The 25469-nt window shown below is 38.5% G+C and overlaps 2 protein-coding genes across 3 annotated transcripts; both read right to left on the reverse strand.

Annotated features, from left to right (window-relative positions):
- Positions 1-920: 920 nt before the first annotated feature.
- On the reverse strand, positions 921-13785 carry srpx (sushi-repeat containing protein X-linked). 2 transcript variants are annotated; one of them, XM_039655251.2, is made up of 10 exons: positions 13644-13785; positions 8998-9045; positions 8472-8663; positions 6632-6808; positions 6395-6521; positions 6104-6225; positions 3963-4142; positions 3544-3677; positions 1508-1629; positions 921-1371 (listed from the first exon to the last, which is right to left on the reverse strand). In XM_039655251.2, exons 1-10 carry the CDS (start codon positions 13708-13710, stop codon positions 1194-1196), a joined length of 1347 nt encoding a protein of 448 aa, XP_039511185.2. In that variant the 5' UTR covers positions 13711-13785; the 3' UTR covers positions 921-1193. The 2 variants fall into 2 exon arrangements, with proteins under 2 accessions (XP_039511185.2, XP_088989328.1); XM_089133202.1 differs by lacking the exons at positions 8998-9045; positions 13644-13785 and adding an exon at positions 8743-8991.
- Positions 13786-14386: 601 nt separating this feature from the next.
- rpgra (retinitis pigmentosa GTPase regulator a) lies at positions 14387-25415 on the reverse strand. Its single transcript, XM_089133647.1, has 13 exons — positions 25385-25415; positions 24858-25016; positions 24667-24759; positions 24507-24569; positions 23819-23977; positions 23564-23713; positions 23283-23438; positions 21112-21267; positions 20664-20788; positions 20313-20561; positions 19142-19334; positions 18879-18949; positions 14387-18791 (listed from the first exon to the last, which is right to left on the reverse strand). Exons 1-13 carry the CDS (start codon positions 25413-25415, stop codon positions 14844-14846), a joined length of 5553 nt encoding a protein of 1850 aa, XP_088989773.1. The 3' UTR covers positions 14387-14843.
- Positions 25416-25469: the final 54 nt, after the last annotated feature.

The following is a 25469-nucleotide window of genomic DNA, read 5'->3' on the forward strand; positions in this document are numbered from 1 at the left end:
CTTCAGTGTCACATGATCCTTCAGATATCATTCTAATATTCTGATTTGCTGTCATCTTGTTGTCAATGTTGAAAACAGTTGTGCTACTTAAATATTTGTGGAAAAATGTAAATTTTTTCAGGATTCATTGATGAATAGAAAGTTCAAAAGAACAGCATTTATTTTAAATAGTAATCTTTTTTAACAATATCTTTCTCTTTACTCTCACATTTGTTTTTTTTTTTTTAAATAGTTTTTAATAAAGTAGCTAGACTAGCTGGTTAAAAAGATCACATTATTGTTCTCTTGACTGGTCACGAGTCTAACAAAACGGCTTCCGCTGACTTTTACAATAGCTTTTCAAACATTACAAATATACTTTATGTATATTTGAAAGCAAAGCTGATTCACTTCACTGTAAGAAATCATAATATAACACTACGCCAAAATACTTCTAATAGTTTTAGCCTTATACTGAGACTTTCTTCTCCCCACTGTGACATTTAATACATCAATCTCTACAAAATAAATTTGTTCCTTTGCCCATATCATCTTTTAAGCTAATAAGCACATTTGGCTTGCTGTCCGCAGCGGAGAAGCTTGAGGAAGCAGCTTCAACTCTAGCTTAGATATTCCCCGCGATATTAGATATAGTCTATAGATATATAGATGATGAGTATGGTAGCAGGATGCCTAAATTATATTGGTGGAGTTGTAGAAGTGGAGGGATGATGCCAGAGCAAGGTGAGCGGCGGCTTATGCTCCGGCAGTTAATTGAAAGATTAGATGGGTTCACTCCTCCCGAAATTTTCTTGTGAACTTCACCTAATTTTAATTCACAAATTGAAAACATATTAATCATAACTCTAATGTACTCACCATATTTATTTACCAAACCAAAGAACCCAGATAAACCCTTAAAAAAGTCTCATGCTCTCAAATTTCAATCATCAAACAGGCTTTTATTACATTAATATTGCTTTGGTAGTATTTCTTAAGAAAAGTAGACGTCCACTCTGACATAAATAGAGACAACAGACAAATCAAATGGAGCAGAACCTCGTAAAAAGACAAACAACAAAGACTCACTCATGCATTCATATTGAGAGATGTGTGTGCATGTGTTTATGTTTACAATATGTGATAAGATGTAGCAGCTCTATCCAGACCCAGTAGAAAATGATGTGTAAATGTGTGCACTGTAAAATAAACATCTAGCAGCTCTGTCCAGCCTCTTTCTGTAGTATGGCCTCCTCAGTGCGGAGGGGAAACGTGTCAATGGTGGTGAAGATCTCTGCTGCTGTGATGGGGAACGTGTAGCGTTGCTTATCCACGCCCTGTTTGTCCAGCAGCACCATGCTAAAGGAATTCTGAGACAGCTGCAGCAGCAACCTGACAAAACACACACACATTTACTGCACATTCAGTAGAATGATGCGTATCAGGATGTGCTTTCTAGTGGGAGCAATTCACAAGTTCTTTTCTACAAAAGACTGTAATCAAGTGCGTGAAATAGAGTAATTAATACCTGAGTTGTAGAGCCAGCCCTGGAGCGATGAGTCTGTGTCTGATGCGGCCGATCTGAACTGGATACACGCCCACCAGCTCGATCACCGTCACATGCCTTAGGTCCAGACCACACTGAGCATGCTGCATAATACAGATCATCCAGTTTACTTGCAATATGTGTGGAAGTATTTATTATACCATCATTTTTACATTTACATTGTTGTACATCTATCTTTGTGAGGACATTCATTGACACAATGCAATCTCTGACTCCTTAACCTAACAGTACACATCACAACTAAGAGCATAACCCAAACCCTTACTGTAAAACCAGGTCTTGACCCCCAAACAGGCCTTTAAAGGGGCCTCAGAAAGTAAAGACCAGTCAAAATGTTCTCACTTTACTCTCTTTGTCCCACCTCCAATGGTCTAAAGGCCAGGAGGACACACCAAGCCAAAGTCAAAGATCTAGTGGTGCCGAAAGCTGACTGTGTTGCCGCCTCTCGTCAACACACCAAAAGGACTTAAAGGCGGCTGTCAACTAGCATGTGTGTTCTGTGCCTGCGTACAAGTAAATAACTGTCTATATCAGCAGGTGTCAATAGTATATTCTCATCATTCAAAAAGGAAAAACAAAACTCGGACTGCAGATATACAAACAGTAAATAAAGCAGTGCCTCAATAAAGCTAATCAGTTTTTCATGTTATTATGAAAATATTATTAAGATGACTTAGGTGAGATGACTAAAAATTATAACAGCCTTCTGTCTGTACTGTCTTGACTTTTTTTCTCGCTTCACTTTCACTTTTATTCTGTTCACTAAGCTGAACAGCCAGAGTTCTCTCTCTCACCAGCAGCCCAACGCCAATTCCACATGCTAAATCAGCCCAAAAAACCTGGACGGGGTCCGACTAAAGCCAACGGAGCGGAACACAGTGAAAAAACTATCCCAACCGACACTCAAAAACAGCCCAACATTGCCCGAAAGCCGACCGTAGGCTTGGTGTGTCCCAGCCTTAAAACTTAAACTAGTCATCACAAAGATAGTTGTAGGCTACAAGTACACACACACACACACACACACACACACACAGAGAGATATTGAACTAACTATTTTTGACTACTTTAAACCAGAGGTGTAAAGTCCAGGGGTCAGAAAGTAAAAGTCCATATGCCATATATTTATTCCACCCATGAACTCAGCCAGCTGATTTCACTAATTAATCTCCAGGCTAAAAAACTGTGCAAATAGGCTTTATGCCAAGCGTCACGTGACCAAACTGGAAAACGTGTCTCATCGCATCCACTCGTCAGAGAAAGTGTTAACGGCTGTAAGAGAACTGACTACGATATCTATGGATTTTTAAGGTAATCAGCTAACCTACCTAGTTCACTTTGTTATTGGCATTTTATTCCATTTAAATATCTAAACGTTACTGTGAAGAAGAAAAAAAAATTCATGAAGCACATACAAAAGACCTGAACCGGAAGCGATGCGATCTGATGCGGAAGTAAGTTGTGCATAGAGCCTATAAGCAAATCCAGGTGATTGGATAAAATCCTGAGGAGGGCTTTTACTTTCTGAACCTGGACTTTACAGCTCTGCTTTAAACTTACAGTAGTATTTACCAACTGCTTAACTGCATTACTGTTGTATACATTAGCATACAACAAAACTACATTTATGTAAGCAATTGGTGTTTGCACATGTGAGGAGTGTGTCTGTGTGACCTGGTGAATGAGTGTAGAGTTTTGATTGGTGTTTGGAAAAGGAAAGCAAGTCACTTCCTGGTAGATCTTTGTGTTTTAGGTAGATAATTGTGTGTTGTTTAAAAAAAAAGTGTTTTATGCAAGCGGAAACTGAGTCAAAAGCTGTTTTGAAGATTTGGCATGTAGTTTTGCACTTTGAGGTTTCAAAAATCGTTTCAAAAAACTTCTCCAAATGTAAAACTATTTAAAACATAAAGCTTTTCAAACTACTTACTGTAAAACATTCAGACTAAGCTTTATTTTGTATAATAAATGGAATAAAGAGGCAGAAATGAATCTTGTACCTGTAAATTAGTCATCTGGAATCTGTAGTAGTGATTGGCAGCCGAGGGGGCTGAGATGATCAAAATGCGCCGTTTCTCATAGAACTGGTCCAACAATGCAGCAGCGGACCGCACACCGACATTAATATTCATGGCTTTTAATAAAACAAAGCATTTGGATGTTATTCACCAGAGGGCAGGAAAGTAAGGGTAAGATCATGAATTTTACATAAACTGGGGTTTAATCGCATAAGAATAACGTGAATAATTCTGTCATGAAAAGCATTTTGCCTCACAATATTATAAATATTCTGCCAGAATAAGCAGCATCATTCTTATTTAGGAATGCTATGCAATCATGCATTTAAGGGCGTGTAATGTTTCATGCAAGGAATATCTCTGGCTAAGCTGTTTGTGAGATGTTAATGTGTGTCACGTACGGGCACAGGAAGTCTCCAGGCCAGACCATTCCATGTTAAACTGGCAGACTCTGGCGGCGCTGCCCTTTAGCTCGTAGCCACCCAGACAGCGGAATTCACACGTGGCCCCGTAATTATCACCCGCACTGTCACATTTCATCCAGCCATTGTCAGGGACAGAGAGAGGTGTACAGCGACGCACTGCAACGTGTACATAATACACACTTATTACCTTACACACATTCACATATCACTATGCCAACACATTATGCAATGTTCTGCAATTCAAAAAAATTAAAACAAGGATGCTACCAACTACAGTTTAGCTTTTTCAGTAACACACAGTGCCTTTCAAAAGTTTGCGGTCAGTTTTTGTTTTAAGGAATTAATACTTTTATTCAGCAGGGATGCACTAAACTCATCATTTTACAAAAGGTATTTATTTAATATAAGTGCTGTTAATTTGATCTCTCTAAAGAATTCTGTTTCTAGAAAAATTTGGATCGGTACAATTATTTTCAACAATGTTAAAAATAAGAAATGTTTCTTGAGCAGCAAATCAGAATGATTTCTGAAGGATCATGTGACACTAAATCACATTTATTGGGGGGAATCACAAAATCAAATAAATGTTTTTTCTCCAAAACACATTGGCAATTATTGGCACCCCTAGAATATTTTGAGTAAAATATCTCTGAAATATATTTTCAAGAATATTTACATTTTTTTTTTTATCACACCAGGGTGACTAAACATAAAAAAAAAATGTCTAGCTATGAATTGTTTGTATCACAGAAGTTTAAAAATGAGGAAACAAAAAGGCTAAATTCCCTGAAACGCAATGAGTAAAACCAAAGAATATAGTTCTGATGTGCAGCAAAACATTGTTGAGCTACACAAAATAGAAAGTGGCTGCAAGGAAAAAGCTAAAGCATTGAAAATCCCCATTTCCACCATCACGGCAAAAATTAAGAAGTTCCAATCAACTACAGATGTTATGAATCTGCCAGAAAGAGGACGTGTGTCTATATTGTCTTAATGCACGGTGAGGGGGAGAGTTTGAGTGGCCAAAGAGTCTCCAAGGATCATAGATGGAGAATTGCAGAGATTAGTTGAGCCTTGGGATCAAAAAGCCTTAAAAAAACCCCTAACAACCCCAACATAACCACATGTTGTTTAGTAGGGTTTCAAGAAAAATCCTCCTTGCTCATCCAAAAATAATCTCCAGCATTTTCAGTTGTCAAACACGACTGGAATTTCAAATGGGATGAGGTTCTATGGTCAGATGAAACTAAAAAAAGAGTTTTTTGGCTGCAAACCCACCAAATGGGTTTGGTGCACACAGTGATAAAAAGGACCCTATGCCCACGGTTAAATATACTGCTGGATCTTTAATGTCATTGTTTTAGATAGAGGTTCTGGACATCTTGTTCGGATACAAGGTATCATGGATTCTAGCAAATACCAACAGATAAAAAAAATCAAACCTGATGGCCTCTGCTAGAAATCTGGGCCGTGGCTGGATCTTGCATCAGGACAAAAATCCAAAACAAACATCAAAATCAACACAAAAATGTGTCACTGAGCGACCATCCCAGTCCCTGAACTGAACCCTGTAGATTAGATGAGTTGGGTGAACTGAAAAGAAGCACCAACATGGATCTGGAGAGATTCTGTATGAAGGAATGGTCTCTGATCTCTTGTCAGGTGTTCTCCAAACTTATCAGGCATTGTTATCTTGGCCAAAAGAGGTTGAAAAAAAGGCAGTAATTATTAAAAGAGTGCCATGACCAACGTGTTTTGGAGAAAAAATTTATTTCATGATTTTTTCCCCACCATTTTTTCCCCCACTTTCAATTCATTTACTTCAATAAAAGGTTGGAGTTTTGCTCATTTTTTTAAATGAAAGATCAAAAGGATGAACAATACAGATTTATTTTTACAGCCATCATATTAACCAGGGGTGCCAATAATTCTGACCACAACTGTACATATTTAAATAAATGTTGGCTTCTTAAAGAGCGTAAATGTATATTTTGTAGCTACCATTTTTAGTTGCTCTTTGTTTAGCTAAGCAATTTCAAATAATAACTTGACTTAAATCACGAATAAATGATTAAACATTTCAAACATTAAGTAGCCTATTTTATTAAAGAACTTACCTCTCACTCGAACATTGAACCTGCAGGTCGCCTTGTTCTCAGCACGGTCAAACACAGTGTATGATAATTTATGATTCCCTTCTGGGAAGTGTGAGCCAGGTGGCTTTCCTTTCAGTATAACACTACAACAACAACAATGGTTTCTTACAATAAGAATCTAGACAATGATTAGATCAGATGTGAATTAAATGTGAATTCAGAGATTCTCTTTGGTCAATCTTGGCATTGAGGGGTCAATTATTTTTGAATAAGGACCACAGAACTGAGTGAGCATAAAATTGATTCACTGACTCTGTTAGGATGCCGTCCGCTGTGTCTTTGCCCTCTGGCGTGTCCCATGTCACTTTGGCAGTGAGTTTTCCTGGTTCAGCTGTCTTCTCCTTTATATTAGGACACTTAATAACTGGGGGGTCCACATCTGAGACAGAAAGCACCTTTACATGCCTCACCACCTAAATACTAGGCCTATGTCATCAATCCAAATCTGTAAATGAATATTAGTCAGTGCTCAATGACTGTTTCACTCACCCAGGCACACACTGTTGCCCCCGCTCCATGTTCTGCTGCTTTGGCAGGTGGCGCTGTGGACTCCACGGAGTGTGTATCCAGGTGAGCAGAAAAACTGGCAGCGGGAGTTGAAGTAAGACCCGTCTGAACACTTGAAACCTCCGTTTGATGGCATGGTCAGTTTAGGACAGCGGACTTCTGTAATAATTCATAACCTGGTGAAAATGGATTTTCAATGGACAATCACTGCTGTCAATGCAAATAAATCCATGTGTCATTCAGCTGCTGACTGACATGTGGCTGGTTGTGGCTAGTACAAAAGCTTGAGATTTCATTTGAGAAAGTGATCAATTGAATTATAAAAAGCAAAAATGATCAAAAACCTAAAAAAGACACTACCATTCAAAGTCAAGGTTGTTGTCAGAATTTTTTTTTTTAAAGAAGTTAAATGAGTAGTTCACTTTTAAAAAAAAAAATACTTTTGCTGATAATTTACTCACCCCCATGTCATCCAAGATGTCCGTGTCTGTCTTTCTTCAGTCGAAAATAAATTAAGGTTTTTGATGAAAACATTCCAGGATTTTTTCAAAATTAACTCAACTCGTTCATTTCGTTCGTTGAATGAACCAAATGACACGAAAAAAGATTTGTTCATTTTGATGAACGAGTTCGAAAAGGAGAGTCACGAACGTGCATCACAGAACAGAGCAAGGCGAGCATTTGAGCTTATAAAATTTAAACTTTATTGCTTTTATTTTTTAAATGAGCGATCGTTTTTTTTTATAAGACCCTTATTCGTCGTCTGGAATCGTTTAAAGCCCTTTGAACAGTTTGCAGTTTGCAATGAAAACCTTTGGACCTTGAACCATTTGGTTCCCATTGAAGTCCATTACTATATGGAGAAAAATCCTGGAATGTTTTCATCAAAAACCTTAATTTCTTTTCAACTGAAGAAAGAAAGACATGGACATGGATGACATGGGGGTGAGTAAACATGTAGACATGGACTTGGATGACATGGGGGTGAGTAAATTATCAGCAAACATTTTTTTTTTTTTAAAAGTGAACTACTCATTTAATATCTTTATTCAGCAAGGATGCATTAAATTGATCAACAGTGAAAGTAAAGACATTTACAAACAAATGCTGTTCTTTTGCACTTTCTATTTATCAAAAAGCCTAATATACACTTAATAAACACTTAATAAATATATAATAAAATATATACTTAATAAATATAATAATAATGATATATACTTAATGAATATATTAATCAGCACAACTGTTTTCAACATTGATGATAATAATAAGAAATGTTTCTTGAGCAGCAAATCAGCATATCAGAATGATTTCTGAAGGATCATGCGACACTAAAGAGAGGAGTGATTATGCTATAAGAATAATTACATTTTTAAATACATTAATAGAAAACATTTAACAGTGATATTTATTATTGCTTTGCCATCACTGGAATACATTGCATTTTAAAATATTCAAAAAGAAAAAAAGTTATTTTAAATTGTAATAATATTTCCCAATATTGCCTCACAAATCTGTTTTACAGTTGTTGTTTTATTTTTGTTTTTGTTTTTTTCTGTAGTTTTGATCATGCGTTCTTGGAGAGCATAGACTTCCTAATCTTACTGACTCCAAACTTTTTAAACGGTATAGTGTGAATAAACAAAAATAGAGTAAACAAATAATTTATGATTATGAGTTGATTGACAAATGCATTAAATTTATTGTAAAATGATTGTGTTAAAATATATAACCATTCAAGAATATAGAGTCATTCAAGTGAGTTAACACGTCAGCATTTAGGCAATATGATCTTTAATAATTGAGTTGAGTAAATGTTGACCTCTGCAGGCGTAGTTTCCTGACCACTGTTTGCTGGCCATACAGAGAATCTCGCTGCTGCCGTGCATCTCGTAGCCCGTCTTACAGCGGATCTTGCACCGAGTTCCCAGAACGTTCTTATACCGCTCTCCGCGTGGTGTCTGGCAGCTGACTTGACCGTGTTTGACTTTCACTGGGGCACACCACGGCACGCCTAGAAAGAGACATACGTTATCATGTACGCACTGAAGAAAGACGCTGAGTCATAACAAAACATGACCTTCAAAGCTTACCTTGACAACTGGCATCATCCAGACATGAATGGAGAAAACATGAACAAAGATAAAGTAGCACAGCCACAGAAGAAGAAGAGCAATCAGAGGTGTGAAGCCTAAGCAGGCAGTCAGAGATGTAGTGTCTTCTGTGTTGTGAGTGTGTTAAGATGTGGTAAGAGTGTTTCACTGAGAGAAGATGGGTTTAAGTTTTGTGTAATGGGTTTTTGGGATCAACATGTGGATTTAATGTAGTATGTGCTTGCATGTTTTCACCTGTGTGTCGCACATCTTCATCATCAGTGTATGGCCAGTATCCAGAGCCTGCAAAACAGTTTAGGACAGCACAAGCAAGAAGAGTTGGCATGACCGCAGAATTTCAGATTCAGTTCAGCTAGAATCACTTGTATTTTGTGTGACTATATTAGAACAAAACAAACCACAGTTTGGGTTTTGTTGTAATATCTGGATTTAATATTTTTATGTTCAGTCTGCTAACTATGGACGCCTCAGAATAAAAAAAGGTATTTGTGTACAGTCAGTAATGCTCAAAACATGTATAATTACAGTAAAAAGTACTATTTTTTATGAACTTTCTATTCATCAAAAAACCATGGGAAAAAAGTATTACGGTTTTCAGAAAATTATTATGTTTTCAACATTGCTAATAAGTAATATTGTTGAGCACCAAATCAGCATATTAGAATGATTGGAGACTGGAGTAATGATGCTGAAAATATTACAGGAATACAATAGAAGTTTTTAATTTATTTTTTATTTACTGTATCGAATAATTGCAGTCTTAGTGAGCATATGAGACAAAAACAGTGTGTTAAAAGACAAAAACACACAAAAAAATAATCTCATATATCTTGACCCAAAACGTTTGATCAATAGTAGCCTACTGCACTACTTTTTTTTTTTTTTTACTGTATCTTTATCAAGTGACTGTTACTTGCCCCCTTTTTATTCTTACATTCATTTTTAAAACAGGCTTCCATAGCTAGGCTGTCACTGAAATGGGTTTGTTGTATTTATTGACATAGCATAAAATGCAACAATGACCCCTGCGGGTAATGAAGTGAATTACAGTGTGTCGTGTTGCGATGCAGTGAAAATGGCAGCCACACAAAATAACATACGACACTATATTAGGATAACATGCTCTACCGGGAACATCAGACAAGATGGAATAGATGCTGGCATGGCTTTATTCAGAGGTCAGACTAGTTGCTGCCAATTTTTCTTATTTACATTCAGTGTCATAACAGAAGCTCCTTCACAACAGTCACTGTGTAATTTCATCCTCCACCATGCTGCAGGAAAAACAGTAATGTTCTCCAACAGAAACAGGTTTCACTCACTGTTCTATTCCATCTAATTCGGTGACTTGTACTTACTGTATTATGAAAGTAAGTGATCCATACTCCAATGAAACTTAAAACAAGACTTGCTTCAAGAAATCATGGAAAAATTCCATTATTTTGCCCTCTTAGATTGGGATCAAACACACACACACACACACACACACACACACACACACAAACTAGAGGCTGCATTCACACTGATTCGCTGTTTTATTCCCTCTAGTTCTGTTCTCTTGGCTTGTGTGTGTGTGTGTGTGTGTGTGTGTGTGTGTGTGTGTGTGTGTGTGTGTGTGTGTGTGTGTGTGTGTGTGTGTGTGTGTGTGTGTGTGTGTGTGTGTGTGGGTGTGTGTGTGTGGGTGTGAGTGGATGGCTGATCACACAGCAAATTAGATCAAAGCTCGATCTGAAGCAGTAACAAGTTGGGAGAGACTTGGGAGAGAGACAGAGCAGCAAACACATAGCCAACACAGACAATGTTAATGCAGAGCTAGAAGTGAATCATGACAGGACCACAGTTTTCCAACTTCTATCATGGAAAAGACTCCATAGGGATCATGTGTGTAGGTGTGTGTGTGCTCATTTGGCAGATGAGTTTTCCTGTTCCATTCTGTTAAGCTCAGCAGAACGTTGTGTAACCCAGAATACTCACTGACTTGGCTTAGATCTGCTCTCTCTCTCTCACACACACCACACACACACACACACACACACACTTATAGTTCAAAAGGAGGGAGTTTCCACTTACAGAAAACGTTGTCAATTAAAACATAGCTTCTGTTGAAAAGATTTCACAACTTATACGATGTTTAGCTTAAAACTGGATTTGGATGGACATTTTGGAGATATTAGTCATTAGAAATCAAGATCCCTCAGGCTCCCCATGTTCAGTGTCTGCAACAGTCAGTTCCAGTCTCAGATTTACAGCTCTTATGTGTGTGGAGTTTAGTTAACCTTATTCTACAGACTGCCAGGAAATTACAGACTAATTATGTTTATATCAACCCATTAGCCATAACACATTGACCTACACTGTAAAAAAATATTGTTGGTGTAACTTAAAAAAGTGAGTAACCTGGTTTCCTTAAAATTTTAAGTTGATTGAACTGGAAAAAGTGAGTTAATACAATGAAGGAGATTAATTTAACCATCAGAAAGTCAAAATAATAAGTTATCTCAACTAAATAAATTATTATAAAGTTGATTTGACAAAAGAAAATATGTTGTGATAAAAAATCTTGAAAATATTTTTTACAGTGTAGCCACCATCCAAAACACCTTAGCAACCACTCAAAAACTGCTTGTAGCCACACACAAAAAAAACTCTCTACAAACTTTTAATATATATTTAAACGCTTTTACTTACGTATATTTCAAAAACTGCCCACATATTCACATATAAACTACACCGTCTAAAATATTTTATTGTCAAAGTTTGTCTTTATTTTTGTTTTATTTTTGTTTTATTTTTTTTTACATTTTAGTTTGAAACTATATTGTCCGTTCACATCAATGCATGTATAAAGCAATATTTATTCTCTCTCTCATATGCAACAAGCTTTGCTCATCCAAAATCTCTGATAGCTACTGATTCTCATCAGACAAAAAATAGCTCAGAATGTTCAATTCATTCGAGTTTGGACATGTGGCTGTTTTACATGCATTCACTCATACTAGTTCAAGTCAGGACAGTGCATGTGGACAGTCTGTGTTTGTTCAATCTCTTAATCTTGTAACATGTCTTAAAATTTTAGCCAACACGAGTCTGTGTTTGTGTTCACAAGGCCATAAGATACACAAACACAAATAGCCACCCAGTCTTTGAGAATAAACAATGTACATAATTTGAAGTAATTTACCAAAATGCATCATTTATTTGGCGTTTACTTTACACATGCAAATTAAGCCAATATGTGAGTCTGATGGTCTGTTGTATTTTAAAATTGGACCTCTCGTGCATTTACAAACTGTAACCTGGAGCACAACCTAAAACCCATAGACAGGACGACAACCTCACGCAGTAATTCTGCATTGAATTACATTCCCAGCCGTGGTCTCACTCAAACAGTGCTTGAAATGGAGATTGGTAATTTAGAGCAATTAGTTCTAGTTCTACCACCACACCACATCATGCATCTCTTCAGCTTTTTCAATTGTGTGTTTCCAGCAGAACAGGACATTTGCATGTCTAAGCGAGTCCAGGCAAGACTCCTTTTTTTATTAATTCTCTAGTCTAAACAAATACAATTTTGGAGTGAGAAACTATGAAGGTTTGAAGGGACCAAGGTGCACATGGTGAATGTAAGCAAGTGTGAACTGCTTCTGCTGGAATATAAACACATTACTTCATCACAATGTTTCACAAATTGAAATGCATTTTATCTCTCACTAATATACAGCAAATACTTCAAAAGAGTCATTAGTCAACCAACCTGATACAAACAACAATACTAATAAATCAAACATAAACCAAACCACAAAGTAGATTACAATGGTGTACAGATTCCTCAAATTATTATATAAATTGGTTGAATATATTAGTGACATCAGGTACAGGCTTAGCAACCATAATCTATGGATAAGTGGACAGTCTCTAGCTCTGGATACACAAAATACTAGATTTTTTAGTTAAAACAATTTTTTTCATGAAAAGTGAATAACATATCAGACACATTTCCACATAACAACAATCACAGACTCCACAACCCCCTTAGCATAGCCTGAGGGACAGTGAGTAGCACCACACCACCAGCATATTAATACACACCGATGCTTATCACTTACTTGTTTCATATTTTGCAAGTATAACTTCTTATGTAAATTCAATGTCGTTGTTTCATATGATTACTATTTTATTCAGTTGACTTGAGACTTAACCAAGGAAAAGACTCATGATGAATAACACAATCTTTAGATCTGCAAGATTTATTGGGATAGGCACTTGGAAATAGATAATGAAGGACAATGAACAAACTTAATATTAAAAGTGCATGGTATTAATATAAATGTTCCTGCTAGAAGTCCAAAAGGGATTTTGAGACAAAAGACTGTTGAACATGTCTATGCTTAGAATTAAACCTTTGCTGACTCAACGAGCACACTGCTGACCTACTGTCCAGAAGACATCCTTCCATTATTACTGTGTCACTAATCACTGATACTTTAAAGACGAAACATTCAACAGATATGTCTCATCAATATGGAGTTAGACCGGGCGTGCGGTGTCCTGCTGGTGACAAGTCATCAGTGCATTTTCATATGAAAGAGTTCAGTGTCTTTTCCCTGGATTTAAGAAACTTGCCCCCTTCTTTCCCCCCAAACAGCCCCCAAAACGTCCACGTAAACAGTCTGAGCTCTGTTGAAATATACTGTGCCTAATACAGAAAGTCAAGAAGAAACAGCACAGGAAAACTCTCACATGCACAAATACTCTATTTCCCCTGATTTTTGCACAACTTTGCAGTTAGTTTGATAAGTAACGTTATTGCTCAAAACATTTTGATTGATTAAAGGTCAGAGCGCGAGACTAAACAGGATCCGTTTTGATGGGTCTCTTACCGTCATACGCAAAGCCTCCGGACAACTGCAGTCCCACTATCACATACACACATATCCAGGTGTCCATCTTTAGGAAGTCCAGGAGCTGCTGGGAGACCTCGGGTACATTCCTACGATAGAATAGAACCAGAGCACAAGCCCGAGCCCGCCTCCTCAATAGAAATACGAGAGCTCTTCATCCAGAGCGCGCACAGAGCGGCGCGGGGACTTTTGGTATACATGTATAAAATGTGTACTGTTATTAGTGCTGCTTACAGTGACCCTAAAAAGTAGGCTATTGGGACACTTAAGTAATGTTCTCAAAAGTAAAAGTGAAGTTTGTCTTAGTCTGACTCTGAACCATCATTAAAAGGTAAATTCAGTTGCCAGACTCCCACTGTAAAACAAATAATAATAATGATAAAAAAGAACTAAATAAATAAATTGCTGCCTTATATTTTTAAGTACAATCACATTTGTTGTTTAAGTCATTTTAACTTAAATTAGCTACATTAGACTGACTTAAAATGAGTTAAATCGTGTATAATTTGTAATAAGAAAGTTGAAAATTGCTTATTTTGATGTTGTCATAACTTATTGATATATATATATATATATATATATATATATATATATATATATATATATATATATATACAGTGAACAAATAAACATCTCAAAGATAGAACATTGTATTTCATAGTTTCTTGAACAAAACAGCAAAATATTACCAACTTTTCAATCAAATGACAGTATGTAGGTGCGTGACTGTCTCTTGCACTTTTAAATTGCAGTTATCATTTACAGTAGTCTGGTATGCTGCTAATAACAGACCAGGTCTTGGAAAAGGAATGTCAATAGACCAGAACATGAAAATATTCAAAGTCTGGTTTATTTTTGTTACACATAAATAAATCTGTGCTTAAAAAATAACATTCACTATGACAATACTGTAACAGTGTATGAATGGAATAATTTAGTCAAGGCACTTTATAATCAACAATCCACTTAAAGAAGTAAGAAACAACCAGCCCTTTTAGAGCTATACATTATAATAAAGCAGAATACAAAGCATAACGCAAACCACATTTTATGTTGATGTATCATGTTTAACTCCATCGCCAGCACCCACTCGCCATTTTAAGTTTCACTGTTCAAAGAAGTGTGATTTTGAAGGGACCAAGGTGGTTGCCCTGTTCAGGGTAGTGTGCAGATTCGGGGTCATTTAAGGTTCAGATACTGTGGTAGGACACTGTTCCAGAACTGAGGGTCCTGAGCACCATCTGTTTGCTTCTTCCCTTTAACATTCTGTTGATCTCTTTGTCTAGTCTTCTGCCTGTCTCTCTGTGCACTTGTCTGTCTGCGTGCAGGTAACACATTTGGTTTGTCTCTCTGTTTTGGTACTTTTTTGGTCTTTTCTTCCTCTTCCTCACCTTCTTCTTCTTCCTCATCTTCCACTTCTTCTTCTTCCTCTTTACCTTCTTCTTCCTCCTCTTCTTCTTCAGTAGATTCTGTCTGTATCCTCCCAATTTCTTTCTGCTCTGCTATTTCCTCCTCCTCTTCCTCACTTTCTCCTTCATGTTCTTCTTCCTCTTCACTGGTTTCTCTCTTCTGTTTCCTCCTGTTTTTCTCAGTTTTTATATTCATTTCATTCTGTTCTGCTTCTTCCTCCTCCTCATCTTCCTCACTCTCTTCTTCTTGTTCCTCTTCGCTAGTTTCTCTCGGTTTCATCCCTTTTCTCTCAGTTTTTATATAAATTTTTTCCCTCTCTGTTTCTTCCTCCTCTTCCTCCTCCTCACTCTCTTCTTCCTCTTGTTCTTCTTCACTAGTTTCTCTCTGTGTCCTTTTTATTTTCATTTCCTTCAGCTCTGCTTCTTCCTCATCCTCCTCCTCACTCTCTTCTTCATGTTCTTCTTCCTCTTCAGTAGATTCTTTCTGTTTCCTCCCACTTCTGTCTGATTTTTTATTCTCTTCTTTCTTGTCTGTTTCTTTCTCCTCCTCTTCTGTTTCTTCCTCACTTCCTTCCTCTTCCTCATTCTTTTCTTCCATCATTTCATTCAGCTTGTCTACCTCATCATCTTCATCTTCTCTGTCCACGTCTCCATCATCTTCCTCAACCTGTTCACTTCCTTCCTGTCTTTCTTCATCCCCATCTTTCTTGGAAAACTTTTCTTCATTTTTAGATTCCAGGTCATTCTGTCGATCTTCTTTCTCTCCCTCACTCTCCTCTTCTTCGCTGTTTGTTACTCCATCTTTTTTGTCTTTCAATTTATTATCATTTTCCATTTCCTCCTGTTCCTCATCTTCTTCACCCTCTTCGCCATTCTCTTCTTCTTGCTCATCTCTGTTTTCCTCCTCCTCTTCATGATCAGTCTCTTCTTCTTGATTTTCCTCCTCATCTTCTTCCTCACTCTTTTCGTCTCCCTTTTCTTCCTCTCCTTCCTCTATTTCATTCTCTTCCTCTTCACGCCCATCATTTTCTTCGCTCTCTCCTTCCTCTTCATCTGATCTCACATTTGTATTTTCATCTTCACTGTCAGATTGTTCCCCTACTTCTGCTTTCTCCTCATTACTGTTCTCTCCTTCCTGCTCCTCCTCTGGATCGGTTTTCACCTCTCCCTCACTCCCTCCATCCCAGCTCTCCCTCTCTTCTTCCTCATCTTCACCACCACTCTCTTCATCCTTATCCTCTTCTTCCATTTCTCCATCCTCAGCCTCATTCTCCTCTTCTCTTTCAGTCACATCTTCACATCCTCCTTCACTCTTCTCTCCCTCACTTTTACTGCTCTGTCCACTATTGCTGTCATCCTCTTCCTCCCCTGCTGCCTCACTTTCCTCTTCTTCTCCCTCCTCTTCCTCACCGTCCACCTCTCCTTTTTGACCACTTTCACTGTCTTCATCATTATCACTCTCTCTCTCTTCTTCATCTTCAACAACACTGTTCTCTTCTTTCTGCTCAACCATCTCACTTTCCTCTTCTTCTCCCTCCTCTTCCTCACCGTCCACCTCTCCTTTTTGACCACTTTCACTGTCTTCATCATTATCGCTCCCTATTTCTTCTTCATCTTTAACATCACTCTCTTCTTTCTGCCCAACCCCCTCACTTTCCTCTTCTCCTCCCTCCTCTTCCTCACAATCCTCCTCTCCTTTTTGAGCACTTTCACTGTCTTCATCATTATCACTCTCTCTTTCTTCTTCATCTTCAACATCATTTTCTTCTTTCTGCCCAACCCCCTCACTTTCATCTTCCTCTTCCTCAACGCCCTCCTCTCCTTTTTGATCACCGTCACCATCTTTGTCATTATCGCTTTCTCTTTCTTCATCTTCAACAACACTATCCTCGTCTCCCTCCTCTTCCTCACTGCCCTCCTCTCCTTTTTGATCACCGTCTTTATCATTATCGCTTTCTCTTTCTTCTTCATCTTCAACACCACTGTACTCTTCTTTCTGCCCAACACCCTCACTTTCCTCTTCATTCTCAGCGAGAGTCTCTTCTTCACCTCTCTCTTCTGCTCTCTCTGTTTCGCTATCCTTCACATCAGATTCTTTCTCCATTTTTCTGTTTTCATCTGAAACAAGCTTGTTTTGTACATATTGTGCTGATAGATCCTGAACTGTGCTGTCCGGGTCCAATTGGTGTTCTATCTTATTACTTTGTTCTGGTGAAGTTTCAGAAAGAACTTCAGCAGCTTTTATTAGTAGTGGTGCAGCACTAACTATAGCCATGGCTGCTAGTGGTGAAACTACACTACCCATAATGCTCTGCTCAGCCTGTGGCTTCCTGTCTGGCTCTTCAGGTTCAACTGATTTGCCATCTAATTTAATTTCATTTAGTGGTGACTGCCTCCATTGTGGTGATAGATTTAACAAATTAGCAGATGATGATTCAATTTCTTTTATGGTGGAAGATTTACTGGTTGCTGATTCGTTATTGGACCATAAACTGGAAAATGAGTGGCCTCCTTCTGGAGTTAAGCTTTTAATTGATGGAAATTCATATTTCTGTTCAGTAAGCAGTTTATCAGAGGGTGACTGGCTATTTGTTTGCTCAGACTGCAGATTGGAAGCGGACTGGCTTATTTCAGCAGCTCCTCCTGATTTTCTGTTCTCTAGAGGGGGAAATGATACATTGGAGTTCTGAGGTGTTTTACTATCATTTTCCCTTTTGACGTGTGCTAGCATCTCAGTTCTAAGCTGGACGTTTGAGTTTTCAGCCTCCACAGGTTTTCCCTTTTTTGCTTTAGACATTCGTGTTGGTATGGAAACTGATAGAGGGCTGGGTGTTTTGGGTGCTATTTCTTTCTTTGGGGCTCTTTCCACATCTGATCTCTTCTTCTTAGCTTTCTTTGGTGTAAGTTCACCAGGGTTTTCCTCTGTGTCAACATGATTTCCTTTTTTAGGAGTGTCTTGCAGTTTGGCTGTAATTTTGACTGATGGCTGTTCTTGTGTATCGATCAGTGTTGTTATGACCTCTTGAGCCTTTCCAAGGTATGGCATGATGTCTTTTTGAGCAGGACCTGCCTGAAGTATTGATTCGACCACACTAACTTCCATCCTGCCAGAGGGGACGTCTTGATCCTTGACTGGAGATTTGACCCTTTTTGTAGCTCTTCCTGGAATACCCTCCTCTTTAATTTGATGTGATTTGACCTCTAAAACTTTTGTAGGCATGGCTTCCTGAACTGGAGAACTTGTATTCTGAATTTTAAGTGAACTTGACTTGGTCTTGTGCTTCATCTCAGCAGGAGTAGTGACCTCTTGATCTCTGGGATCTGGTTTTGAAACTTTGGGCCTTGAATCAATACTAATACTGCATGTTTCACTGCATGCCTCCCTTTCTTTAGCTGACATTCTCTCTGGAGATGATCTGACCTCTACTGCTTGACCTTTAGATTTATTATTTGTACTCTGGATAGGGTTGTTGCATGTTTTGGATTGCATTTTGCTTTCTGATACTGTAGCATTAAAACGTTCTTCCTGCGTAGCAGCATTCTTTGGGTCTCCAGACCTGGGCTTCTTGTGTTTAAGACTGCTTGGTGGTGGAGATTCTGTCATTGACGGATGAGAAACACAACCAGTCTGTACTTCAGTGGGCAGAGCCTGAGGAACGTTCTCTTCCTTCCCATTAGAAGAGGCTCTTGCCATCTTGTTCTTATGCTGTTCACGTGTCTGTAAAAATCAAACATTCCTCAGTTAAATAAACAGTTTCTAATAAATAACTGAATCATCTTGAGCACGGTGACAGCTTTAGCTCACCTTTTCTGACAGGCTGTTTTCAGATGTTCCAACACTATGGCAGTCCTCTGTGCTCTTAGTGATGGTTGTGACTGTATTCACAAAAAAGCTGGTCAATACTGATAATCAAGTGTTTGGTTATTGCTAGTGTGTTTCAATTCATTTAGAATGACTACATTTAGTGATTATATAATTGCTGTAAGATATATTAGTATCACAGTTGGATAGATGGTAGATGGATGGCTAGAAAGAGAGGTCTTGGGAGAACATAGAAAAATATTTACGTGGAAGTGTCCTGACAGGCAGTGTGATTGAGGTAGAAGAAGATTCCACTGGGACATCAGTTCTGAAGCGTTTAGGAGTGTCTGTTGGAGATCTGGGTTGAAGGATGTTGCCTGTCAGGGCTAGTGCAGTAAAGCCAGTTGTAAGGGGAGGAAGATTGCAAAATTCTGAACCAAACTGTGCAGATGAGCTCTTCTGAAACACACATACCCACAACCATGTTGATGCACCTATCATTTTGAAGACATTCCATAGGTAAAAGGGTTTTTATATTGAACAAACTGTATATTCTATCCCTTAACCTTACTCCTAAAGCTACCCATCACAAAAAAAAAAAAAAAAAAACTAAAAATTCTTTATTCTATGATAGGGGATGTGATATATAAAATTATATTTATATATCTTTTTTTATTGTAATTACAGTGTAATACCCATGTCATTATATACATTTGTGTCCTCATAAATCATATAAACAAGCACACGCACACAAATATTTTCCCAGTCTCCCTACATTATTTACACATTTAGAATGTCACACACAATTAAATAATATTTCCACACACATTTTTTACACAGGTAAAAAAAAATTCTGCAGATTTTCCTTGGTTTTTCTTTGTTTTCATAACACATTACATGTCTCATATTTTATTTCAATCATGCTCCTTGGACTAATCATTAATCAAGTACACTAATCATTTGAAAAAACTTTCAAAATATTGTGTGGTGTGGTCAAAATATGGGAAATCTATAATTATATACTGTGTATATATATATATATATATATATATATATATATATATATATATATATATATATATATATATATTCACTCTTTGTTTGGATGCTCATAGTTGTAAATATAATTCGTATTTGTATTATCGATTGTCTTATTTTAAGTTTGAAAATATAGATAGAGACAATCTATTCATCTATTCATTAAAGGCACAGAAATCGGTTATCACGTTTTAATGTGACCTTCATATTATAAAAAAGAGTTACGTTTCTTAAACAGAGTTGTTATCTCAAATAAAAATCCACCCCTGGTTCATAAAGGGCTTAGCTAAAAAAACGCCTCCATATATCTCCTTTTTGTAAACATCACCATAGAACCTTCATAGAACACAAGGAGTTTCATTCATCTAACTGATGTAACCCAAGGGACCAGCTTCTCACCCTCAGTCTCCGTCTGGCCCGTGTTGATAGGCTCCAGCGGTGAGAGGTTGGAAGAGATGGGGGGAGAAAGGTCAGTTGTGAGACAAGAGCTGGGCCTGGAATATGTTCTAATGGTTCCCCCTGTAGCATTGAGGTATAACACCTGTCCAGGTAAGAGTAAGTAACATCTTCATCCTCTAAACAAACTTCTTCACTTTCCTGTTGCCGTGGCCGTGCGAACACCAGCATGTGACTAGAACCACATGCCACCTACAGCACATAAGCACAAATATAATTATATTTCCTTAGTTATACATACAGAAAAAGACAAGAACATGATAATAAACTATCAAAAAAAAAAAAAAAACTTACAGTCATGACAGAATAATCAAAGAACCTCTGGCACACAGTTGGACAGAACTGATTGGTGAAGTTCTCGTCTCCAAGGCCTAACTTCCCATAACGGCCATCTCCAAATGTGTACAGAAGACCACTATCTGAGAAATGAGTGCATTTAGATGAGATGTGTAACTATATAAACCACAAATACATGTCTTTTGGAACTGGTTAATGTGAAGTCAAATGTCGAATGTATATGTAATTATTGTAGTCAACACATTTACACAACACAACTGTTTGATTGTTTTAAAGACTGATCAGAATAATAGCTCGTCTGGTAACATATTGAACTAGCAATACTATGATTATGGGATTAAGGAAAATGTTAGTAAATGACAAAGTAATAATTTCTTTTAATCATTTATTTAATAATTAATTTTAATCCTCTGACAGCGCTCATTTAACAGTGTGTGTATCTTACCTGTTATAAGCGCTGTGTGGTTTTCACCACATTTCACATGGGTAACCCTGCCTTTCCTGAAGTGGCCGACAGCAACAGGTGTGTCTGCTACAAACATCATCGTCCCCAACCCTAACTGACCAAACTCCCCACGGCCAAAAGAATATAACTCTTCCTCTACAGAAAAGGGAGAGATACATTTAATTTAAGGGAGGGGGCTCCATCCTTCTTGGGTATGAGAAAATAATGGCTGTAAAAGCCTGACTCGCTCAGGGGGTACTGGCTCTTTGGAACCCTCGCACAGAAGTTTCGCTATTTCTGCACAAAGGTGTGCTACTTCCCCATTCACTCTCGTTTCGGTCTGCGTTCAAAAGCGCGGGGGACGATGAGCGAACTGCAATGCATAGCCATTCTTTATTGTGTTCAACACCCATTCTGAGGTGCCCAGGATAGCTTCCCATGCTTTTACATGTAGAGCAAGGGGCCAAATGGCCTCTGGGATCTGATCGCCTCATACTATGGGCTTGAGGATCTGAACCTGGGGCGCAGGTGGAGTGCGCATGCTTACGGTGCTGGAACACGGCGGCTCGCTTATAGCGATGGGCAGCCGATTTATACACAAGGTCGTGGTGGCTTTGGATGGGGAGCATATCATGTAAGGAACAGGACACGAGAGAGTTGCCATGGATAAAATGCTTTTCAGTAAGCGTGGAGACGGCCTATGACGGCTGGCTGAGCACGATCTAGCACAGGCGGTAGCTGGGCTGGACGCTGAGCGGAGCTCTGTGTAGGCTGGTCCCGATTGCAGCGTGCAGCAGAGTTTGAACGACACGGCAAGAAGAGATGCATGGCCTGCGTTGTCTTTTGCACCTCCGAGAAACAGTCCACAATCCCGCTAATAACTGGTCCAAAGAGGCCGGTGGGGGAAAGCAGGGCTTTGAGGAAAACAGCCTGCTCGGATTCCCTTATATTGGTGAGCGCCAGCCAAAGGTGCCTTTCCGTGACTGTTAAGAAAACCATGCACCGTCCAAGAGGGCGTCCATCCACCGTCCACCACCGTTCGTTCGCATGAAGGGAAAAGTCCGTCGCGCTGCGAAGATCCGTGATGGTGGATGGGTCCGAGCTCACGGGTCGTCCAGTTCACGGAGGAGATTGACCTGGAGAATCTGTAGAACCGCCATAGAGTGCAGGGCTGATGCGGCCTGTCCGGTGCCGGCGAAAACGCGGCTGACAAGGGCTGAAGTGGTCCTGCAGGCCTTAGAGGTGAGGGCAGCCTTTGAAAGCCATCTAGAGGGCAGGCAAAAGTGCAATGCTACTGCTTCTTCAACTGGGGGAATATAGTTATACCCCTTCTTGACGGTGCCGTCAACCTGAGAGAGCATTGAGGAGGCATGCGAGCGGACTCTCGCGGAGAAAGTTCGGCAAAGCTCCGGTAGCAAGGCCACAGTCCTGGATATGAGCGCCTGGCGGCGGCGATGGAGTAAGTATCCGTCGAGCCTGTTCGGTGCGGGCTCATCAGGTGCTGACCACTAGAGGCCGAGGTTGATCGATGGCCTTGGTGAGGAGGTGCAGAAGCTCCGCATCAACGCCAGCCCGGGTACGGCCGGCCTCCTGGACTGACGAGTGCGAACCATCAATACTAGTATATGACCATCCAGTGAATATTAATTTCTGTTCCTCTCAATTCCAATTTCGTTTGAACTCCTACGATGGCCAATAGTCCAAGATTAACATGGCTTCCAGTTCGACCTCGTCAATGAGTGTTAACGCAAACGTAAATGCGAAAGGCGAAGCTTGAATTAACGGGTATGTCCCTCTTTCTCTTTGGTTAATGTACTTTCAAGATGGAGGGGCAACATGGTGACCGACATTAGAACCCCTTACCCGTATGTATTTTCAATGGCATATTATACACTCACGAGAATACTTTATTACTTGAACAAAGTTAATATACATTAATGAGGACATATTTTTGAAAGAACTAAGTGTTTTTAGCTAAGAATAAACTAAAAGAGTTACACAGTGTAGCTTTAAGCCAGACTTAAAAAAATGTATTAATGTCACTGCATTAGATAACAACATATCAAACCAAGTGGCATTTCAATTTTAAATCTAATTCTAATGGATATAAAAAATATATTTAATATACATTCATTCACATGTTTTTAAGGCACTGTGTACATCTCCATCACCTGTGAGAGCGAGAGTGTGCTTGCCTCCACATGCCACCTGCAGAACCCCGTGCAGAGATTCTACTCGCTGGGGACACCTGTGATTGGCCAGCAGATGAGCAGAAAGACCCAGTCGTCCATCTGCACTTTCCCCAAAAGTGAAAACATCCCCATTATCTGAAACATACCAAATTCCCAAGTATTTATTCAGTGAACCCTCAAAAAAAAAAAATAAAATAAAATAAAAATAACAGCATGGTCTTATTCATGCTTCTGAATAGTGTTGATTGACAGGCGCTCACCTGTGACCAGAGCTGAGTGTCTGTATCCACATGAGACCGACTGAACGGGCAGTCCCAATTTCAGCTCTTTAGGCAACAAGGCATGACTGTCATTCCCCAAACCAAGCTGACCAACCGAGTTATCACCCCACATAAACAGCCTGCCATCCTCTGAAATATGCAGATTTATTATTTAAATATGTAAATGCATTTCCATATATAATAGTAGGTTTATATCTACTATGAAGGAGACTTTCTGTTGCATATCATTGTTACCTGTAAGTGCAGCAGAGGTGTGGTCACCTGCACAGAGCAATTTAATTGGAGCATAGTCACAAAAGGGGCGGAGGCACTGGAAAGAGACACTGCCATTACAATGGCCCAGTCCCAACTGTCCATCACTGTTTCCTCCGGCTACAAAAATCTCCCCTTGTGCTGGAAAAACCCACATAAACTTTTATTTACAATTCTCTTTTTAAAATATAAACTACTGTTTAAAATGTTGGGGTCAGTAAGTTTAAAAAAAAAATGAATGCTTTTATTCAGTAAGCACACATTACGGTAAATTGACCAAAAGTGACAGTACCATTCATTTAAATGTTTTTTTTTTTTTCAAATAAATGCTGTTCTTTTGAACATTCCTTTAATCAAAGAATCATGAATCATGGTTTTCGCAAAAAAATATTACAGTAAGCAAATTACAGTAACCAAATCAGAATATTAGAGTGAAGGATCATGTGACACTGAAGACTGGAGTATGATGCTGAAAATTCAGCTTTGTCATAACCGAAATTAAAACATATTAAAATCAATATAAATTGTTTACTTATTTTTATTATATTTCAAAATATTGCCAGTATAAATTAAAATAATATTACACTTCTTCCAAAAACATTAAAGCATCTTACTGATGCCAATCTTTTTAACAATAGTGTCTGAAACTACAGTAAAAGGCTTTGCTTACATGTGCTTACGAGCGTGTGATCAGTCCCACAGGCAACCAACTGAACTCTCTCCCCTTTAAGAACTGTGTGGACAATTAAGAAGATAAATAACACAACATAGAGCTAGATCTTTATAAAACATATAAATAAATGTATACTGTAAACACCCTTGTGTCTAACCTTTAACACAGATTGGTTTTTTAATTGGACCTTTAGCTTGTAGACCAAGCTGACCGCTGTCATTACTTCCAAACACAAACAAACGGCCCTGCTCTGAAAAGAGATCATTAAAGAGCTGAAATATAGCATTTATTTTTAAAAAATATAGCTTTAGCCACAAAATTACAAGGATAATATAGAGAGATTACAACCTGTTACAAAGGCTGAGTGTGACTGTCCACATGAGATGTGCACAGGTATATCATTCTTTAACCATAACCTGCTGGGCACATTGTTTGCTATTTTACTATTTCCAAAGGTAAATACAGCACCTGTATCTGCAATGAGGAAACATATGTTCAGTACAACATCTCACAATTGTTCACATCCGGAGCAAAGAGCAAACCTTCCATGCTCAGCAAGACGGTCCATTTAAATCCTTAGAAAGCTTCCAGCTTCCCAGAATAGCCTGCGTGGGTATAATGCTCTAGGAGCTCAAATGCATGATTATAGTGTCACACAAAGAGAGTCTTACAAGCACATGCTAAATTACACGTACAGACAGACAGACAGACAGATAGACAGATCTATAGATAGATAGATAGATAGATAGATAGATAGATAGATAGATAGATAGATAGATAGATAGATAGATAGATAGATAGATAGATAGATAGATAGATAGATAGATAGATAGATAGATAGATAGATAGTGTCACTATAAAAATACACATCTTACCTGGAATGTCTGTGTCTGTTTCTCCAGTCATCACCCTCACCTCTGTTCTTCAGATGATGACATACCTGACATTTCTGTTCTTTCA

Source organism: Pimephales promelas, chromosome 7 (genome assembly GCF_988280905.1).
Source record: "Pimephales promelas chromosome 7, fPimPro1.hap1.1, whole genome shotgun sequence".
NCBI lineage: Eukaryota > Metazoa > Chordata > Actinopteri > Cypriniformes > Leuciscidae > Pimephales > Pimephales promelas.